General features: G+C 41.5%; 1 protein-coding gene across 1 annotated transcript in view; it reads left to right on the forward strand.

Annotated features, from left to right (window-relative positions):
• The window catches only part of LOC117290438 (replication protein A 70 kDa DNA-binding subunit-like), a 27863-nt gene continuing 7993 nt past the window's right edge, over nt 1–19870 (forward strand). The window contains exons 1-10 of the mRNA XM_033771851.1: nt 1–174; nt 2029–2076; nt 2735–2825; nt 3085–3190; nt 4371–4531; nt 5500–5647; nt 6300–6471; nt 7751–7946; nt 17556–17695; nt 18467–18615. Coding sequence (XP_033627742.1) covers nt 142–174; nt 2029–2076; nt 2735–2825; nt 3085–3190; nt 4371–4531; nt 5500–5647; nt 6300–6471; nt 7751–7946; nt 17556–17695; nt 18467–18615 — 1244 coding nt within the window. The 5' untranslated portion in view covers nt 1–141. The remainder of the gene's footprint in view (nt 175–2028; nt 2077–2734; nt 2826–3084; nt 3191–4370; nt 4532–5499; nt 5648–6299; nt 6472–7750; nt 7947–17555; nt 17696–18466; nt 18616–19870) is intronic.

Raw genomic sequence — 19870 nt, forward strand, 5'->3', positions numbered from 1 at the left:
TTTTGGGAGAATATAACACTCAGGCACTGATGTATTATTTGTAGTGCACTCGACTCGCCTGCTCATGAAATAATTCAGAAAATCTAGTCTTATTTAGTTCTGTCATCTACGTTACTAAGTTATGTTGTAAAGTAAGACATCATGAGTGTACAGTTATCATCCGGAGCCTTGAAGGTGGGAAATATAATGTTCATTTTTATATTTTTAAATTCAGTTTAATTTTGTGAATGTGACTCGTCGTGTGTGACTGTCACTCTGGTGTTGTTCAATACCTGGCTGCCTGAGCAGCATTCTATTTCATGGCTTATGGCTTAATCAACGCTTGTTTATAACGTTTGGATAGACATCTAGCCTATTTAGCCCCATAAATTGTTCCAATCCATTCCCAAGGATACGGAGTGGATTGGACCATTTGATGGGGCTACTGGCGTATGTGTGTATTTCTGTATTTCAATTTGTTTGGACTGTGTTTTTATGTTGAGTTGAGCTGAAGTACAAACGTCACATGTGATGATCGATTGTGCAAGGACATGTTCCAATCATTATCATGTGTACATGCTGTAGACATGGTAGACATTTATTTAGAAGTTGTAGTTTTTGACAGTGCTAAATCATAAATGTCACTTTGTCTTTGTTCAGTCCCAACTTAAGATTAGAATTGTCCCAAAAAGTGTTAGTTCACCTTGTTGAGCTGTTAATGGCTCCGCTTTTAACATCGGTCTCATCATGCAGGCCTGTATGCTTCGTTTTTGAAAGGGCAAGGGCACCAAGGCATTTTCTCCTTGGTAAAGGGCACCCTCTCTATGAGGGGATTGTAAATTTCTACTAAAGCATTTCACGGGCACCAAGGCAATGGCAAGGGGCAACGGAGGCAATCGCCTTCGTTGCCTCCGTGAAGTATCAGGCCTGATCATGGCTCCGCTTTTAACATCGGTCTCATCACTGTCGCCATATCGGTCTCATCACTGTCGCCATTTGGCGACAGTGATGAGACCGATGTTAAAAGCGGAGCCATTAACAGCTCAACAAGGTGGGCTAAAAAAGTGTAGGCCTAGCTAGTAGTAAGTAGAGTTGGGATTTTCAATCGAATCAGTTCAATCAGTTTATTTCCAAAGTATCAAAATCAAAATCAAATCAAAGGCAATGCAAATTGGAAGTTAACCAATAGATAAGAAGTTGTTTGATAAGATTAATTAAATTAATTAATTAAATAATCTTGATGATGGGACCAATGTTTGTTACACACTTTGTTGGGAATGGGAGTGATGGGAACACACGAGACACAGGTCATGCAACTGGCCAGGACAGTTCAATAATGGCCCAACTAATTTTATTAATTAGCCAGAAACTAACTTCTATTTTAATAATAGGCATAGCTGGGATTGCCTGATTCCATTTACTAGTCAGGCTGTCAGTGCACCAGAGTGAGACAGTTGGGCAGCCCAACTATGCGTGGGATTGCCCGATTGTGTTATGATCAGTCAGTGGATACCTATTTATTATTTTATTAAGTATTTTTCTATCCCCTCAGGAAAAGAACTTGAGAAAAAGAATACAAATCCATTTATCCAGGTTACATTATTTGGACATGTGACAGCAGCTTATAATGATGCAATGGGCGACCACCCATGGATGGGTCCACCGTTTGCTTGACCAATTCCTTACTACAGATCTCAACTATAGTTTGGCTATCGTAGACAGAACGTGTAACAGCACACTCAAGTTGGGACTGGCCCCAACTATAGTTGGGCTGTGCCAACTGTACACTCATGTTTGGACTGGTCAGTTGCCCCCCCCCCCCCCCAACTATAGTTTGGCTGTCCCAACTGTATTGTGACACTCAACTATAGTCTTAGGGTTGATTCTTAGTTGGGACAGAACATCTGTATGCTGTTCCCTTCTTCATGAAAGGGATGCATCAAGGAATCTAATCGTGTGTCAATAATTGTTGTTTTGTGTTTGGTCCGATTCTCAATTGGTTCAATAATAAACAACAGTTTTATGTCATGTGGGATATATTTTTTACAGGCAATCAATGATGGTACACAAGTTGACAAGCCGGTATTCCAGCTCTTGGTAAGTAGGAGAAAAGAAATAAAAACTGACGGTGAAATAAGATTAATATACACCATCTTGTCCACAGGCCCAAGGCCATTAGTTTAAAGCCATTGGACACTTTCGGTACAGAACCAACAACCAAAGTTCACAGATTTACAAATAATTTACAGGGTTTACAGAAGGTAATGGTGAAAGACTTCTCTTGAAATATTATTACATGAAATGCTTTACTTTTTGAGAAAACATTAAAACAATATCAATTCTCGATCAATTACGGATTTATTTTAAACATATGTCATGACACGGCGAAACGTGCGGAAACAAGAGTGGGTTTTCCCGTTATTTTCTCCCGACTCAGATGACCGGTTGAGCCTAAATTTTCACAGGTTCATGATTTTATAAATAAGTTGTGATACACGAAGTGTGGGACTTGGACAATACTGTTTACCGAAAGTGTATAATGGCTTTAAGTGTCGGGCAAATAAAGTCATAACGGAAAAAGTCAGGCAGTCTTCTATTTTGCTACTGAAACACAATCCGATTGTGTAAAGAATCCACAGCCCTGCAAGACTGACTCTCAAAAAACACTCAATAATTGTTGTAACAGGTGAATTAGGTCAATGTGGAAATGATAAGTCTTATAATTTCTTTTCCTCTTATGTTTTAACTTATAAAGGCACTGAAGAAACTAAACCAATCAACAACTACAAACAATGCCGTGGATCGTTACCGGATACTCCTTTCAGATGGAATTCACAATAATTCAGGTATGTTGCATTATCATTCCGTGTTTATTACAGGCCTCAAAATGACCCATGGCACCCACAACAATTGCCATAATGCCCTGTGCTTTTGCTGTGGTGCCCTCTGCAAAGTTCCAATACAAACATTTCTGTGCCCCTCAAAAATGAAATCCAAGGCCTTCTATTGAGACGAAATTTGTGGCAGTTGGTGGCTGTCATGAAATGGCTTTAAACCATAGCGACACTTTGTTCATCTTTGTTTTTTTCCATTTGGTCTTTGCAGCCATGTTGGCTGTGCAGTTGAACCAGATGGTAACCGATGGCAACCTGGAAGCAAACACAGTCATCTGCCTGGAGCGCTACGTCTGCAACAGCCTGGCAGGTAACAGGTAAGAAATGACAGCATTGGGATTTAAACAAAACAAACAAATAAAAAATAAAATCTGAAAATCTAACATACGCAACTTCTGGCCTTGCTATCTTTGGACTTGTAAAACAGGTGTTCTCTTTTATACAAAGACAAGTTCTCACAAGAACATGTTCAACCCAAGTATACACTTGGGGGGTCAAAGGGCAAGGAATGACCGGGATTGTGTGGAGTTCTGAGCCACTCCACACCTATAAAGTGTCCCATATGGTCTGCGTCTCAAAAACGGCCTCTCCTAGTCAAACTCCTATCTGCCTGGCTACAAGTACCGATCCCTGTTGCGAACTATGGGCATCCTGTTGCGAACTATGGGCAGAGGTGTGTAGGCGTGTTTCTGGCGCCTTAAAACCAGATTGCTCTGGGCAGGAGCAATCTGGTTGAGCAATCTGGTTTTACTTGGTGTTACCGCTTGGTGTTACTGCAAACCAAATAGACTTTGATACCTCGCCATGCAACGCAGGGCTCAAATTTTGGGGAAAATGAGAAGAGCAAATAATAATAAGAAGAGTTTCACATATGAGATGTTTTTGGGAAAAGCCAAAGTCTATTTGGTTTGCAGTAACACCAAGCGTTAACACCAAGTAAAACCAGATTGCTCTGGGCAAGATCAGGGAACTGTTAAGATCAGGGAACGAAGGATGAGGCTTGCTGGACACTGTGTTCGCCATCCAGAGCTAGCTGTGAGCCCACTAGTTCTCTGGGAACCCATTGATGGAATCAGGAGCAAGGGCAGGAGGAGAATTACATTCGTTGATCAGCTGAAGAAGGACGCAACACAACAGGAAACATCTGAGCTTAGGACGCTGATGCTGGACCAGGATGCGTGGAAGACGACCATCAGAGTTTCCCGAGAAGGCGTCAGCTGAAGACGGCCTCTCGCTCAACTGAATATAATAGTATTTACCTCTTGCCAGTGTTAATTAAAAATGCAGTGAGGTGTTATTATTCAAAAACACAAGACCACAGGAATTGTATGGTCGTAGGTTTACAGGCCAAACACTAAAATCACTGGCCTCGGCTCTGCGGTCCAGTGTTAATTTCGAACCCTGCATTGCCCCAAAAGGTGTTCTTTTTTCCAGCATTTCAATGTTTAGCAGATATTAAACCAACATTTAAAACAAAATAGTTATATTTTTGTGTAGGCGTGTGGTGATAGTCCTGGAGGTAAAGGTCATAGCTACAGCTTCTCAGGTCGGGGGCAAGATGGGTAATCCGGTCGCTCTGCCCCTGGGTCCCAGCACTGGGGGCGGTTCCAATGGGCAGCAGGCTGCAACACCACAACAACCAATGAGACAACCAGCAGGTATGAACGGAATTGTTTGTGTCCAAATCTCTTGATTTTGTGTGTGTGTTTGGTTTTCAGGCCACATCATCACTTAACAAATATTGCCTCGTTCTTTGGTTGGGACCAAAGTGTTAGGCTGATAGGTGTCTGGGTGTCTTTTTGGACACCCTGTTTTAAATTTGGACATCCAGTTGGATCTCTCATTTACATGTAAGCGTGAACAGTTTTGACACCCAGGTTTTACGATTCAAGTAAATTTGGACACCTATTTACCATCTCTGGCTAAAAACTTTGAATGGGACACAGAGCCATTGGTCTTGTGTGTTGTGTAATGCATGTAAAAAGAGAGGGTTTGCCCTGGTGTTTCTGGCAGTGGCTGCTGAATGCGTCACAGCACCTTGTAAATATGGACATACATCTGTTGAGATTAAACCACACCAAACTGTGTTGATGTTTTTGCCCCAATCTGTCTTTCCTAACCTCTCTCATTTTGTCGTCCTCTCTCTAACCAGCCTCACCGATGTCGGTTAATAAGGGTAGCAGCCTCCAGGGAGCTGTGTTGATGTTTTTTGCCTCAATCTGTCTTTCCTAACCTCTCTCATTTTGTCGTCCTCTCTCCAACCAGCCTCACCGATGTCGGTTAATAAGGGCAGCAGCTTCCAGGGAGCTGTGTTGATGTTTTTTGCCTCAATCTGTCTTTCCTAACCTCTCTCATTTTGTCGTCCTCTCTCCAACCAGCCTCACCGATGTCGGTTAATAAGGGCAGCAGCTTCCAGGGAGCTGTGTTGATGTTTTTTGCCTCAATCTGTCTTTCCTAACCTCTCTCATTTTGTTGCCTCTCTCCAACCAGCCTCGGCGATGTCGGTTAATAAGGGTAGCAGCTTCCAGGGAGCTGGTGGTAGCTACAACAAGCCAACTGTGTTGATGTTTTTGCCGCAATCTGTCTTTTCTAACCTCTCTCATTTTGTCGTCCTCTCTCTAACCAGCCTCACCGATGTCAGTCAATAAGGGTAGCAGCTTCCAGGGAGCTGGTGGTAGCTACAACAAGCCAAACTATGGAGGTGCCGCCGCTTCAGGGATGAGTCCACCTAAACAAGCTCAGCCAATCAGCAGTCTCACACCTTACCAGAACAGGTGTGTACATAGCCCGATTATTACGCTAGAAACCTACCTTGACCGAGCGAACAGATCCTTACGGATGTACCTTTGACGTTGTATTCATTTCACATAGAGATTCACAGTAAAACTATACGTTCATGTACATGTATATACATATAATACAACATTACATACCAGGGCCCAATTTCATAGCCCTGCTAAGCACAAAAATTTGCTTAGCATGAAATTTCTTCCTTGATAAAAACAGGATTACCAACCAAACTCCATTTGTTGCATGTTGGTTCTTACACTGGTATGCAGCTGTTGTTTGCTTGTCCTGAAAATCACGTGGAAATTTGGTTGGAATTCCTATTTTTATTAAGGGAGAAATTTCATGCTAAGCAAATTTTTGTGCTTAGCAGCGCTTTGAAATAGGGCCCTGTACATGTGCAAGTACAATGTGTACAAACATTATGCACGCTGTATACAGACCTCGGACCAATCAAAACACGGGTATAAAAGTTAACATCACTGCAAGTTCATCCAATGGAATCATTGTATCCAATGAAATCACTGGATCTATAAAACAAGTGCCTGTCTTTATCCTTGTGGGTAAAGACTGGGGGACCGGTAAATGTGGTGTGTGATGGCAGCTCTCAACAAAGCCTTCATTTTTCATTTTGCACAGGTGGACCATCAAGGCCCGCGTGTCCAGCAAGTCTAATATCCGGACTTGGAGTAACTCCAGAGGAGAGGGCAAGCTGTTCTCATTGGACCTCTGCGATCAGTCTGGAGAGATCAGAGCCACGGCATTCAAAGATCAGTGCGACAAATTCTATGACATGATTGAGGTCGGAAAGGTGAGATAAGTATGGATTGAGGTTAACATTTATCTGTTGACTGGAAAAACTGTGATGCGACTGACCGTAATGCGACTGATCGTAATGCGACTGACCATGGTTTTGCCATGTATACCTAACAGTTCAAGTTGCTGACCATTTATAAGTATCCTGTTGGATACGCATGTATAAGAGTTGTGTGTAACATGTAGTAACCAACTTTCGTTTTTTAGTCAGAGGAAACTTTTGATATGTGACTAGTGTATTTTTAACCATGTCCTTTTTCCAGTAACGGTTTCTTCCTACTTAATCCGTGTTTGAATTTTCCCCTAACAAAAAAAATCAACAAAAACGTACACCTTTTGTGTATGCGAAACGCACAGGATCACTTTCTTTCACCCTTTGGTCGAATTGTACAATAACCTGTAAATGTGCTTTACATTTAGTGCCCTGGTCATTGAGCCAATAACATTCCTTTAATCTTTCTCAGCTCCCTGAGGAGGATCGCTCTTAGGTTTTTCAACTGACAGATAACTTCACTTGGGACCAAGACAAGTCGACGGATGGCCGTGACGGGGGCCTCAGCACGGGGTGCGCACTGGGCAGGGAAGGGGGGGGGGGGTTAGGGTTAGGGTTAGGGTAAGATTAAGGTTAGGGTTTGAGTTAGGATTTACAGGAAATTTGTGTAAACATGTCAGTAACGGAGGTCTGTTCAACTGTTGACTCCTCTTGGCCATCCGTCGTGTTGTCTAAAAGTCGAGTTGTCTGAACCGTAGAGTCGTCCAACTGGTTGAGCTGTCTCAACCGTGGAGTTGTCCGAACTGTCGAGTTGTCTGACGGACGAGTTGTCTGACATCCTTTCAAACATATCTGAAAATCTATCTCGAGATAAGGATTATCTCTCAATGGCAGATGGTTGTCCATTGTTTGTTCTCAGCGATGTGCCCTTTGCAAGAGGTTATAAGATTCTTGGATTGTATCTCCAAGTCCTTGTACAAAAATATCCTCCTAGGATTTCCTCAGGTGTACTACTTATCTCGAGATAGATTTTAAGATTTTAACTCTAATTCCAAAATGTCTTTGTTGGTTTCCTTCAGGTTTTACTACTTATCTGGAGGCACTCAGAAATCTGCCAACAGAGGTCTTTAGATTTTCGGATTTGCAGGCTTATTCCAAATAAAATTCTTTCTTGGTTTTCTTCACTACATATCTCAAGGAACTTTGAAGTCGGCCATCACTGGTCTTTAGATTTTCCAAATTTCAACGCTTATTCAAAAATGTCTTTCTTGGTTTTCTTCAGGTTTACTACATATCTCGAGGCTCTTTGAAGTCCGCCAACAGACAATACACGTCCATTACCAACGACTACGAGATGACGTTCAACAACGACACGACGGTGGTGCCATGCGAAGAGGAAGATGAGTCCATCCCTACGATGCAGTTTGATTTCAGGACGGTCTCGCAGCTGGAGAACATGAGCAAGGATACTATGCTTGGTAAGAGGAGAGAACTTTTGTCCGAAACCAATCTAGGGGATGAAATGCTGGTTGTTGATTTTTGTCTTCTTTTCTATTTCAGTTTAATTTGTGATAACTGCAAAACATGACCTATTTTAAAAGCCAAAGGGTTAAATTTTAAAATATTTATGTTATTTTGTTGATTGAAATTTTGATAATGTGTTATCTTTATGTACTTTCAATTCCTGCGATTCAGTTGCAAAAAAATTGAAGACTGATCTGTTTGTTAACATAGTAATCAGCAATAAATAATAAAAAAAAAATAAAGTGTACCTTCCGCGCAGGTAGTTGTTAAAAAAGCAGGACTGTTCTTTTCAGAACTAAGAAGTCTCCCAAACATCCGATAAATCTGCTCTGCGGTAGTAGAATGAAGGACAGTTCTCTTAGAACTTTACCTGGCAAGTAGATAAAACACATGGTGTAACCGCAAACCAAATATATAAAAGTAATGTGGATAAATTGTTTCCTGGCTTTATGATATGAGGAACTCAAAATTGGTCTTTGTGTATTCCTTAAAAGTTGGACTACTCTGTTAATAGATAACTTGCATTGACGTTGAGCTTGGGCGATATCGATTTATTTTATTCACGATATATCGCCGACAATATATATAGCGATATTCGATATAATCGCGATTAATGAAATTTGACATCATCAGTCTTCAAACTCCAAGTGAAAGTTGTAGAAGAGACAGTCATAGCTTAAGAGAGGTGTTCTAATGACCTATTCTTCTGGTTTTACTCCAAACCTATGGGGTGCAAGATGTCTCAGCTAGCAAATACATCGCGATATTTAATCGATATTGCGATAAGATATATCGATATTTCGATTAAAACCAAGTCCATCCGATATCGAAATCGTTTCCAAATTAATATCGCGATATTCGATAATATCGTGATACCGCCCAAGCTTAATTGACGTCACTCGTACCAACTGTTTTGGGAGTCATATCGCCCATATACACAAGCTCCATCTTTTAAATCTACCGCGATGCGATGTGGGTAACTGAGTACAGTTAAAAGTTTAAAAAAATCAAACTGCAAAGATGGACGTCATGCTGTTAACTAACATATAACTGCCCAATGTTTTTTTATTATAATGCATTGCTTTAAAAATCAGTGCGGTTATGATGGTCGCCGGTGTTGCTTGGACACGTATTTCATCCAAACTTCTTTTCGCACCACTCATGTACATTGGGGAAGCATATGGCCGATTGCGTGTAATGATAACATGATGCAGGTCTGTACCGCAGGCAGTTGCCTTAAAGGCGCACTGCACAAAGAAAGAACATACTTTTAGAAGCCAAGAATAAGTATGGACCCTTCAAGATTCAAGACTGTTTCTAAAAGAAGAAATATACAGAACAGATCATTAAAAAGGTATGAGTGAGTTTTTTTTTTTTTTTTCAGTTTTTATTTTTTTTTTATTTTTATAGATTTCTTACAGAAAAATGTTAATGATGATATATTTCTGGGAAGGATGCAATAATAGGGGCAGCCACAGTCAAGCATTCCATCCCCTGTATTGGAGTTAAAATGCATGATACTATTATTTTTCATCATTTAAAAACAATTGTTTTGTTCTGTTTATAAGAAAAGTTGTAGAAATTTTTTGTTGACCTTATTTTTTAATTTCTCATTCAAACCATTTATTTGTGAATTGTTTTGTAAATGTCATAGCTATCATTTAGTAAGGCTTTTAATTTTCTTTAAAAAGTTGAAAACGCACACTAGCTGACCATGTAGGCTTAAATCTTTTTAAAACGTTATTGTTTTGATTAATCTTGAAGAGGATGCTAAGTTCAAATGAAATTTTCTTTTTACTTTTAGAGAACAAAACGGCCGAGTCCAGTAGCAGTGGACCCCCTGCTGCCAAACCAGTAGCGACTGTACTACCCGTACCCTCACTATCTGCCTTGACAACAACTGCCAGTCAAGCTAATCGGGCAGCACCAGCAGGCCAAGGTCATCAGGTCAGCATCCTCCATCCAGTGCCAGGGGAGGGAGGAACTCAACAGGTGTTTCAAGGGTTTCCCACTCAGAGGTTCATGGTGCCTGGACCCGGAGGAACACAACAGCAGGTCTTTGGCTTCCGTGGGACGGGCCCGATGATTCGCATCATGCACCATCAGCACCCTGGGCCCAGTCCGAGGGCGACGCTTCCTAATGTATCAACAGCGGTATCTGGAACTACTGGTATGCCAACCCCAGGTATTATGGTCCATCATAATCTCGTAGCTGGTCCCAGAACTGCAACTCCAGGGTCTGCCACCACCTCAACAAGTTCCTCTTGTACAGTGCACCATCACCATGTTGTTCATGGACCGCGGGTGGTATTTTCAAATGCACCGCCTGGTTTACAATCTAGACATGCTGCTCCCGGTCTGCGGATGCTGGTGCCTACTACATCAACATCGGTGTCGACGGGTACTACTAGTACGACGACCTCCGGTTTTGTGGTCCATCATAATCTTGTAGCTGGTCCTAGAACTGAGACTCCAGGGTCTGCCACCACCTCAACAGTGTCTTCTACCGTGCACCATAATCATGTTGTTCATGGACCTAGAGTAGTATTTTCAAATGCACCGCCTGGTTTATCGTCTGGACATGCGGCTCCCGGTCTGCGAATGCTGGTGCCTACTACATCGACATTGGTGTCGACTGGCACTACTGGTACATCGACCTCAGGTTTTGTGGTCCATCATAATCTAGTAGCTGGTCCTAGACCTGAGACTGCCGTGTCTGCATCGGGGTCTGCTACCACCTCAACAATGTCTTTGTCTACCGTGCACCATCATCATGTTGTTCAAGGTCCACGGGTAGTATTTTCAAATGTACCGCCTAATTTACCTCCTGGAAATGCTGTGACTGCAGTAGCACCAACATTTGTTATGCACCATCAGCATCCCACAATTGGTCAACGACCAGGAATGCCTGCTCCTGTTTCATCAACAGTGGCTCCATCTCCCTCAACCTCAACTGTCAATGCTGGCGCTGCATTCCAGATTCAGTTTCAGTGTCGGCCAGGTCAACCTCCGACACCAATGATACGTGTCTTCCAAAATGGGCCACCTGGCCCTCCTGGTACCCACAGAGGTATGCAGGGGCAGCAAGGAGCTCCAGTGTTTAGAAGCCCTGTGCCTTCCACAACAGCTCCTCAAACCTCTTCTGCTCCCACACCATCACCTGTCCCTCAAGCGACACCAACGCAAGTACGTCCTTCAGGATACCAGAGAAATGCTTCTGCTGCTGCACCGGAGATCGAACTGAACGCCAAACCAGAACTGGCTGCGCTTGCACAGCACATCCGGAATATCGCTGCTGATGTCAAACCGACAAAAACTGGCAACACCAGGGGTGGTGCCATAGATCAAGAGAGACGTGACGCTGCTCTGGCGAGTTTGAGAAAGAAAGCAGCTAGGGCAAAGAGTAAAGCTGAGTCGAGGAACACACCAGTTGAAGAAACATCAGTTGACAATGTAGAATCACCATCAAATGAGAATGAACTTCCTGCAGACAGTCTCAAGGGTCCGGCTGAAGAGTCTACTGCAAAAACTGGAGACTCAACTCGTCGCCGTAAAAAACGACGCAAGAAAGCCAAGCAGCAGTCTCCTTCCTCAGAGAGAGCTGAGCAGAGCGATGTCTCAAATGCTGCTGTTGACAAACAGACTGACCAAGTCCAGGGAGCGGTACAGGCTGACCAGGACCAGGAGGGGGTACAGACTGACCAAGACCAGGGAGGGGAACTTGCTTCTGAGAAAGACGGAACTGAAAAGATTATTAAAGAAGAAGTCAAATCCCTCAGTGAGCCTAAATCAGCAACCTCATTCAGGTCAGTTGAAGAGGACAAATCAACTGATGATTCTGATAATAAGGATAGCTCCGAATCTGACAGCGAGTTGGCTTCCTACTCAAAGTCTGATGACGCTAGCCAGAGCCTGTCTAGCCAGAGCCTGCCTAGCCAGAGCCTGTCCTAGCCAGAGCCTGTCTAGCCACTCGGGGAGCTCAGGGAAAAGCTGTCAGGCCATGAGTAAGTCTCTTTCAATCTCAAAGGATGATCAAGCCTCTTGGACTGATACCACCACACTTCCTAAGAATCTGCTGGAATCGAGGCAAGATGCAAATGAAGATGCAGGTTCCCTTGAAACTGAGCTCCAAACCTCAACTGGATCATCAAAAGCAAATGATGCCAGTGAATTATCTCCATCAGAGAATTCAATGACCCAAAGTGTAAGTCAAAACTCACAAGTTGGAGTTGAGCCAAAGACCATTAATGAGGTCACTGAAGAAGCAGGTTCAAAATCTGTTGAAGTCTCACAGCCACTTGACCCTCAGGAAGATTTCAAGTCAAAAGTGACATCAAGAGCTGATGATTTTGTCTCTCATGTAAAACCAAACTGCGCCACCAATCATGTTGAAGACGTGAAAGTCACTGATACTGTTGTCCCGTCTAGCACTGAAGAGATCTTCTTTAACACTGACACAGTATCAGAGTTGGAGATACCTAAGCCATCACTATCTAATATGCAGACAGATGCTGAGTCAGTTGCTCAACCTGACGGAAATACGCTTAATGATTCTGTTTCAAACAACACCCAAGCTACAGACACAAAAAACGAAAAGAGTGACTCCACCTCTCAAACCACACCAAGCTTTGAAATGGATGGAGTTCAAAGTTCTGATTCAGGCTTGAAACCAGTAAGGCCCAAAGTTAAGCCTTCAGCAACGACCCACATTCCTGATGAGAACCTCGTAGTGAAGCAGGATCAGACTGAAGAGTTACAGCAAGATCATCTCGATGTACAGCGCGAACATCTAGCACTTGAACGCAAACGTCTAGACTTCGAAAGCCAGCGTCTCCTCCTGGAGCAAGGGAGGCTTCTGATGACCGAAGATCATTTAAAGACAGAACAAGAGAAACTGAAGGCAATGCAAGAACAAGTGCAGCTTCAGCGAGATCAACTGAGTCTGGATCGACAGCGATTCGCCTTGGAGCAAGATCGTGTTGAAGTCGATCGCGAGTGCCTTCAAGTGGAGCGCCGTCGTCTGCGCACGGCGGAACAACGAGCTGAGGACTCAAAGCTGATTCTTGGCAGCTTACAGGAGATCAGTCAAACTTTACAGATGTCCGTTGGTCTCTCATTCCAGCAATATGGGTTTCCTGTGTCCTATGACTCAGACGGTGGTGCAGCTTCTGAGCAGCAGGGCTACATGCAGGATGCGTCCGGGGAGGTTTTGCCGGCGGAGGAGGCCTTATTTGAGGAGCACCCTCCTGAAGAGGACGATAGCGAGTGGACAGTAGTTGGAGGCGCACGGGCATCGTTAGGACACCATCAGTCACAATGGATGCCAACTGAGGGTGCTGTCACAGACCAGGGTGCGCAACCAGGATGGCCAATGGAGATTCCATCTTTAGGTTCTGAGACATTATCTGCTGAATATCTTCAAACTCTTGAAGAAATGACACAACCTAGAGCTTCTGGTGATCTCAGAACAACACTCCAAAGGACAGTTAGACCAGGGGAAAGATCAAACGAAGAGCAGAATTCACGTGAGGGTCAGAGGTTATCACCCATTCATGGTCTTAGCACCATAGAAGGAAGAAGAACGACGACACAGAGCTCAAGTTATCGTCAAAGTAGAGGTGGAAGGTCTGATGGGAGACGAGGATGGAATGGTTCGAAGAAAAATAAGAAAAGCAAACCAGGCGACTGAATTTGTTGATTATTTGAAAACTGACATGATTCTAGTCTACACAATTAGTCCAAAGAACTGATCAATCATCTGTTATTTCCTAGAGATGGTACAGCGTTTGAGAGAGTAACCAATGAAAGTAAAACCAAAACCAAAACCAAACAAACATGTTAGTTTTTCATTATGCTTGGGAGGCAAGTCCGAGATTTCGGTGCTGCTGCTGATGCTATCTTAGTAAACTTAAGGCAGAGATGCTGACTAGTTCAAGGTGAACTAACACCACATTGTTTTACCGAAAAAGAACTCGTCAGGCTTTATTCATAATGTTTTCTGTACTTGGTTTAGTCGTGGTTTCTTTGTGACAATGATATTCTCATAATTTATTGAAGAAATTACTCAAAATAATCCTGCAGATTAGCACCTTCTAGTTGTGAAGGTTTTTTTTTTTTTTTGCTTTTGCAAGCAAAATTACTTTTGAATATTGTGTACCAAAAAATTATAAAGTATAATTTTGTAATATTCAATGAATATTTTATTTGTTAAAATTTGCCAAAGCTAGTACTGAAAATTACTACCCAAAGATGGTTTGTTTTATAATCATGACCGTTAAAGAGAGATATTGGTTAACTGGTTGGTTCAGCATAACTGCCAAATTTTATGTGGCCATATATACAGTTTGAAAGCTTTTACAAAAGCAAGTAAACTTGTATTTCGCAATATTTTTGTGCTCAAGATTGGGAAAACTAGCTGTCAACATGACTCTCTAACAGTAACATGCTGAATAAGTGAAAGTTACAGGGAAACCTGTCCGCCAGCGATTCTGTCCCCCATTTAACGAAGTTAACATGGGCTGAAGGAGGATGTTTCAAAAGAGGGCGCTATCAGAAGAAGTTTGTACACAGTTTGCTGTGTGAGGGACAGAATCAAGTTGGGGGGGGGGGGACGACGATCGGGGACAGAATCTCCTGCCACACTTGTCTAGTTAGTACTATTAGACTAATAACTTCCAAAAAAAGTGCATGAGCTTTCAAAGCAACAACTTCTTTATCAGATGCAATGAAGGGGACGAGCCAAGTACATACAAGAAAGTTACGAGTGAATGAGTGCAATAATAAAAGGTTGAGCCAGTGACTACAGAGCATCTATTTCTGGTAGTGGGACAGGAAACCCTATTAATTTCTAGATCAAAACAGTTCAAGTTCAAGTTTGTAACAAAGTTTGGTTGCTAACCACAATAGTTTGCACATCATTTCATGGTTAATTCCATGGGGATTTTTTCACCCAGTGAAAGTGAAATACTACAAGATTGCATCACAATTGCCTTCTAGTTGTGAAGGTCTTTTTTTTGTATTGCTTTTGCAAGCAAAATTATTTTTTAACATTGTGTACCAACAAATTCCAAAGTATAATTTTGTAATATTCAATGAATATTTTATTTGTTAAAGTTTGCCAAAGCTAGTTAACTCCCTGCATGCCAAGTACATGTATTCGCAGAGTAGTCAATGATTGTGTCACTTTTGGAAGTGAGCAGGCAAAAGGGTTGAAAACATTCAATACATGATTGCTAAAGTATGCAATCGGCTTGATATTACTTGTTTTTACAAATTTACGCATTCTTGTTTTTCTCTAAAGGGAAGATACACGTTTGGTAACAACTCAAAACAAATATTAACTTAAAAACTGACTTGGTAACGGGCATTGGAGAGCTGTTGATAGTATAAAACATTGTGGGAAACGACTCCCTCTGAAGTTACGTAGTTTTTGAGAAAGAGGTAGTTTCTCAGAAAATTAATAAAAGAAGTCTTTTATTCCTATCTGAAAGCACACAAATTCGTCTAACAAGGGTGTTTTTTTCTTTCATCATTTTATCGCAACTTCGATGACCAATTGAGCCCAAATTTTCACAGGCTTGTTATTTTATGCTTATTATGGGATACACCAAGTGAGAACACTGGTCTTTGACAATTACCGAACGTGTACAATGCCTTTAAAGAAGATCATAGCATACTGATCGCATTGTTGAGTTGTCGACCACCGGTTCTGTTCAGAACAAACACTTCTCAAAAAGATTTACACATTTCACTCCTACCATGCAAATTTTCAAAGCCTTTTGTTTTTTCTTTAAAAAGCTTGTTTAACCATATTGCATGTATTGTCAAAAAATGTAATTCTTACCAATTTCTTACTATGGATATTGATGAATACCCAAGATTAAATAAAAGAAGAAATGTCTTGTTTATTATTTGGTAAATGACTCTGTTGTAAATAAATGTCTAATTTCTCCGGTAAACCGGAATCAATTTCTTGTGTCTTGGTCATCTTGGTGTGGGTTCGAATCCGGGACAAGACATTTTGTGTCATCGAGCAAGACACTTTTTTTTTTATTATACAGCACTCTGATTTGATGGTGTAGTTTTTGCTCAAAATTCCTGGATTTCAGAAAATCTTTTGACCATTCAAATGATCACTGAATCGGTATGTCAGACTCTTGCATTATTACTAGTAAGAGAAAAAAACATGACATTTAACAAGTTATCTGAATCTGGGGTACTTGGTTCTGTTTTTAGTGTGGAGTATTTTTGACACTCAATGGCATATGTAAACTGAAATAATGCATTGCAATACAAGCAAACAAGTTGTTACTGTTTATTTCGCCATAGATATGAGAAAAGATTTAATAAGAATAATAACATTTTATTATAGGCTGAGTTGAAAGTGCCTTCATGCAGTCAAAAATATGATAAATTGCTTCTCTATAAAAGGACTCCGCAAAAAAAGACACTTTATTGACCCCTTGCATATATCCTGCCGTTTGCTGAAGTCATTCGGCGGAAACATGCACATGTGTACACAACTCTAGGTTGAGGCCTTTCTTTGACCTCAGTGAGGGCACGGCGCTGTTTGTGCTTGTGATATTAGTATGCAAGGGGTCAATAACTACAGGGCCAAACTTTATGGCTCTGCTTACTGTAAGCACTGAATCAGCGCTTTACGGAAGCAGGGAATTCTGTGTACACGGCAAGTGTATATTTCACTGGTTAGCGGGGAATTTGGCTGCTGCGCGTGCATACTCCTCGTTCCTAGGCATTCTAAACTTACACAGCTAGCGCTGCAATTCAGCGCTTGTACGTAAGCGGAGAATGGTGATCGTAAGCACAGAATTCGGCCGTAAGCAGAGCCATGAAATTGGGCCCTGGTCTATTAGGAAACGAGTAGAAACGTTCAAATTGAGATGTGGCAAAAAAAAAAGAGGAAAAACAAAAAACAGCTGTTTGCAGCTAAAGTGACTTTGGCTGACTATAGCTATGGCAGTTTACTGCATAGTTTTTAGCAATCGAGCCATAGACACTGCTGGTGCTAATACAACCACGCATGCGTACAGACACTATTGATGGGCAAACGCTAAGGTAAATGCACACACGCCACCATCAACACCAAACAAAAAGGTAAGATGTTCCCTCATTTTGTTAAAGACACTGGACACTATTGGTAAAGTTGCGAGATAATAATGGAAGAAAAAACACCCTTGTCACCCAAAGCTGTGTGCCTTCAGATGCTTGATTTCGGGACCTACAAATCTTATTCTGAGGTCTTGAAATCAAATTTGTGGAAATAACTTCTTTCTCAAAAACTCTGTCACTTCAGAATGTTTTCTCACAATGTTTTATACTATCAACAGCTCTCTGTTACCAAGTAACTTGTTTTATGCTAACAATTGTTTTGAGTTATTACCAATAGTGTCCACTGCCTTAAACCAGTGGTAGTGTGCACTATCGTTTATCATGGGAAGGGTCTTTCGACTTTCAGAAACAGTCCGTGTCTGAGTAAAGCCAAAATTAAACCTTTCCCTCAACAAATGTCTTCATTTGCTTCATTTCATTGTTTGACATTTCAGATATCATTGGTGTGGTGAAGAGTACCGGTGATGTATCTACGATAACAACCAAGACGACTAACCGTGAGCTGACCAAGAGGGAGCTTCAAATCATTGATGATTCCGAGAAGATTGTCAATCTCACACTGTGGGGAAATGATGTAAGCTTAATTGAGCAAAGACTTTAACTACATTGCTATGAATATTCATTTTGGTTTTAACCCATATACACCGATGTCTGTTAGCATTGTATACTAGTACTTACCCGAGTCCTGTGAACAAAAAATCACAGGCATATTACTCGGGTGGGATTCGAACCCACGACCTTTGCATTCCAGAGCAGTGTCATACCAACTAGACCAATGAGTTAGCCCGGTGGCTAGAGGCAGTTCGAATCCTATGTTGCTATGCTTCCAAATGTGAAACGGTTAAATGCCCAAACTCTAGTGTGTTATGGCCGAGCAGTTAAGAGCACCGGACTGTAGCTCTGGTGTTTCTGATCAGCAGAGTGTGGGTTTGAGTCCAGGGCAAGACACCTGTGTCCTTAAGAAACACACTGAACCATTATTGGTGCGTCCTTTTGGATTGGATGTAAAGCTGCTGTTGGATCTGTGTGTTGTGTAATGCACAATGATGATTTAATCATGCAGTCTCCTTTTACATCATCAATGTGTTCAGCATGTTCCCGTAGAAGAATGGGAGTTCACTACATTCCAGTCTGATGCAGGAATAGAAGTAACGTGGTAATGTGCTCTGGTTAGGTTGTGAACAAGTCTGATCGTTAACTTTGAATGCCGTCCTCTGTTGTTTCACTCACGCTTAGAATGATGACTTAACCACTAGAACTTGAATTCAATGCTCTTGACCACTCGGCCATGACACTCTAATGGTAAATTATTACTCTAACTAAATCCTTTATAACATTTCCGCAGGCTGAAAAGTTTGATGGATCCAGTAACCCGGTGATTGCAGTGAAGGGAGCCAGACTGTCTGATTTTGGTGGGCGTTCTCTCTCGGTACTCATGTCTAGTACGGTGCAGATCAATCCCGACATCCCACGAGCACACCAACTTAAAGGATGGTAAGTCAACATGGCGGAGTGAAGAACTTCTATCTTAAAAGGAACATTACAGAATTGGTTTTTGCTAGCAAAACAGTTGCTTGCTGACTAAGCACTTTATGTTATCCACCATAACATAAACTGACGAACTTGTTCGCGTTTGAGATTGATCGGTCATCTGGGTCACAAGAAAAAAATGAAAAACTGATAACACGTTTTGCATTAGATCTATTAAAAGAAAATTAGTAAAACGCTCACTGAGTGATAAACTCCAAACAGAAAATTAGTTTTATTTATTCCTCATCAAATATGAGATTTCAGACAGAACTATTTCAAGGGATGTTTTCTACTATCATCATCATTAGACCGTGTTAGTTCGATGTAAATCTGTGACCTTAGACGAGTATTTTTCTTACCAATTCTGTAATGTTCCTTTAACCTTTAGGGACCACACCAAAGCAGCTGCTAGTGGCTTCAGAATGCCCATAGCGGCTGCAAGATTTTACCTATTTAAAGAAAAATTGAATTAATTTCAATTAGTCCAGAAAAGAAAAATTGTTTCAGAGGAAATTTATATTTTCCAATGTTCCTCATGTGCAAATGAAAGCAAGACCAAAATTTTTTTTCTTAAAGGCAGCTGGACACTATTGGTAATAACTCAAAATAATTAGTAGCATAAAACCGTATTTGGTAACGAGTAATGGAGAGCTGTTGATGGTAAAAAACACTGTGAGAAACGGCTTCCTCTGAAGTAAAGTAGTTTTCGAGAAAAAAGTAATTTTCCACAAATTTGATATCGAGACCTGAGATTTAGAATTTGAGGTCTCGAAATCAAGCACCTGAAAGCACACAACTTCGTGTGACAAGGGTGTTTCTTTCATTATTATTTCGCAACCTCGCCGGCCGATTGAGCTCAAATGTTCACAGGTTTGTTATTTTATGCATATGTTGAGATACACCATGTTAGAAGACTGATCTTTGACAACTACCAATAGTGTCCATTGTCTTTAAGACTAGTCTTAATATCTCGAGTTGGGACTAGCCTTCAGTTTTTAATATTTCCTAGGACTGGTCCTAAGTTCTTTTTGAAATTGACCCCTGATGTCTTTCTGGAAAATAATGGGCAACAAATCAACAAGACTAATGTTATTGTCCCACTGACCAGGGCACTATTGTAAAGCGCACTGATACTGTTATTGTACAATGTGCTATATTATTATTTATTTTCACAAGGAAGTTGTCAGATGTCAGTGGCCTTTTAGTGGCAGACTTTTGG

Source organism: Asterias rubens, chromosome 5, assembly GCF_902459465.1.
Source record: "Asterias rubens chromosome 5, eAstRub1.3, whole genome shotgun sequence".
Taxonomy (NCBI): Eukaryota; Metazoa; Echinodermata; class Asteroidea; order Forcipulatida; family Asteriidae; genus Asterias; species Asterias rubens.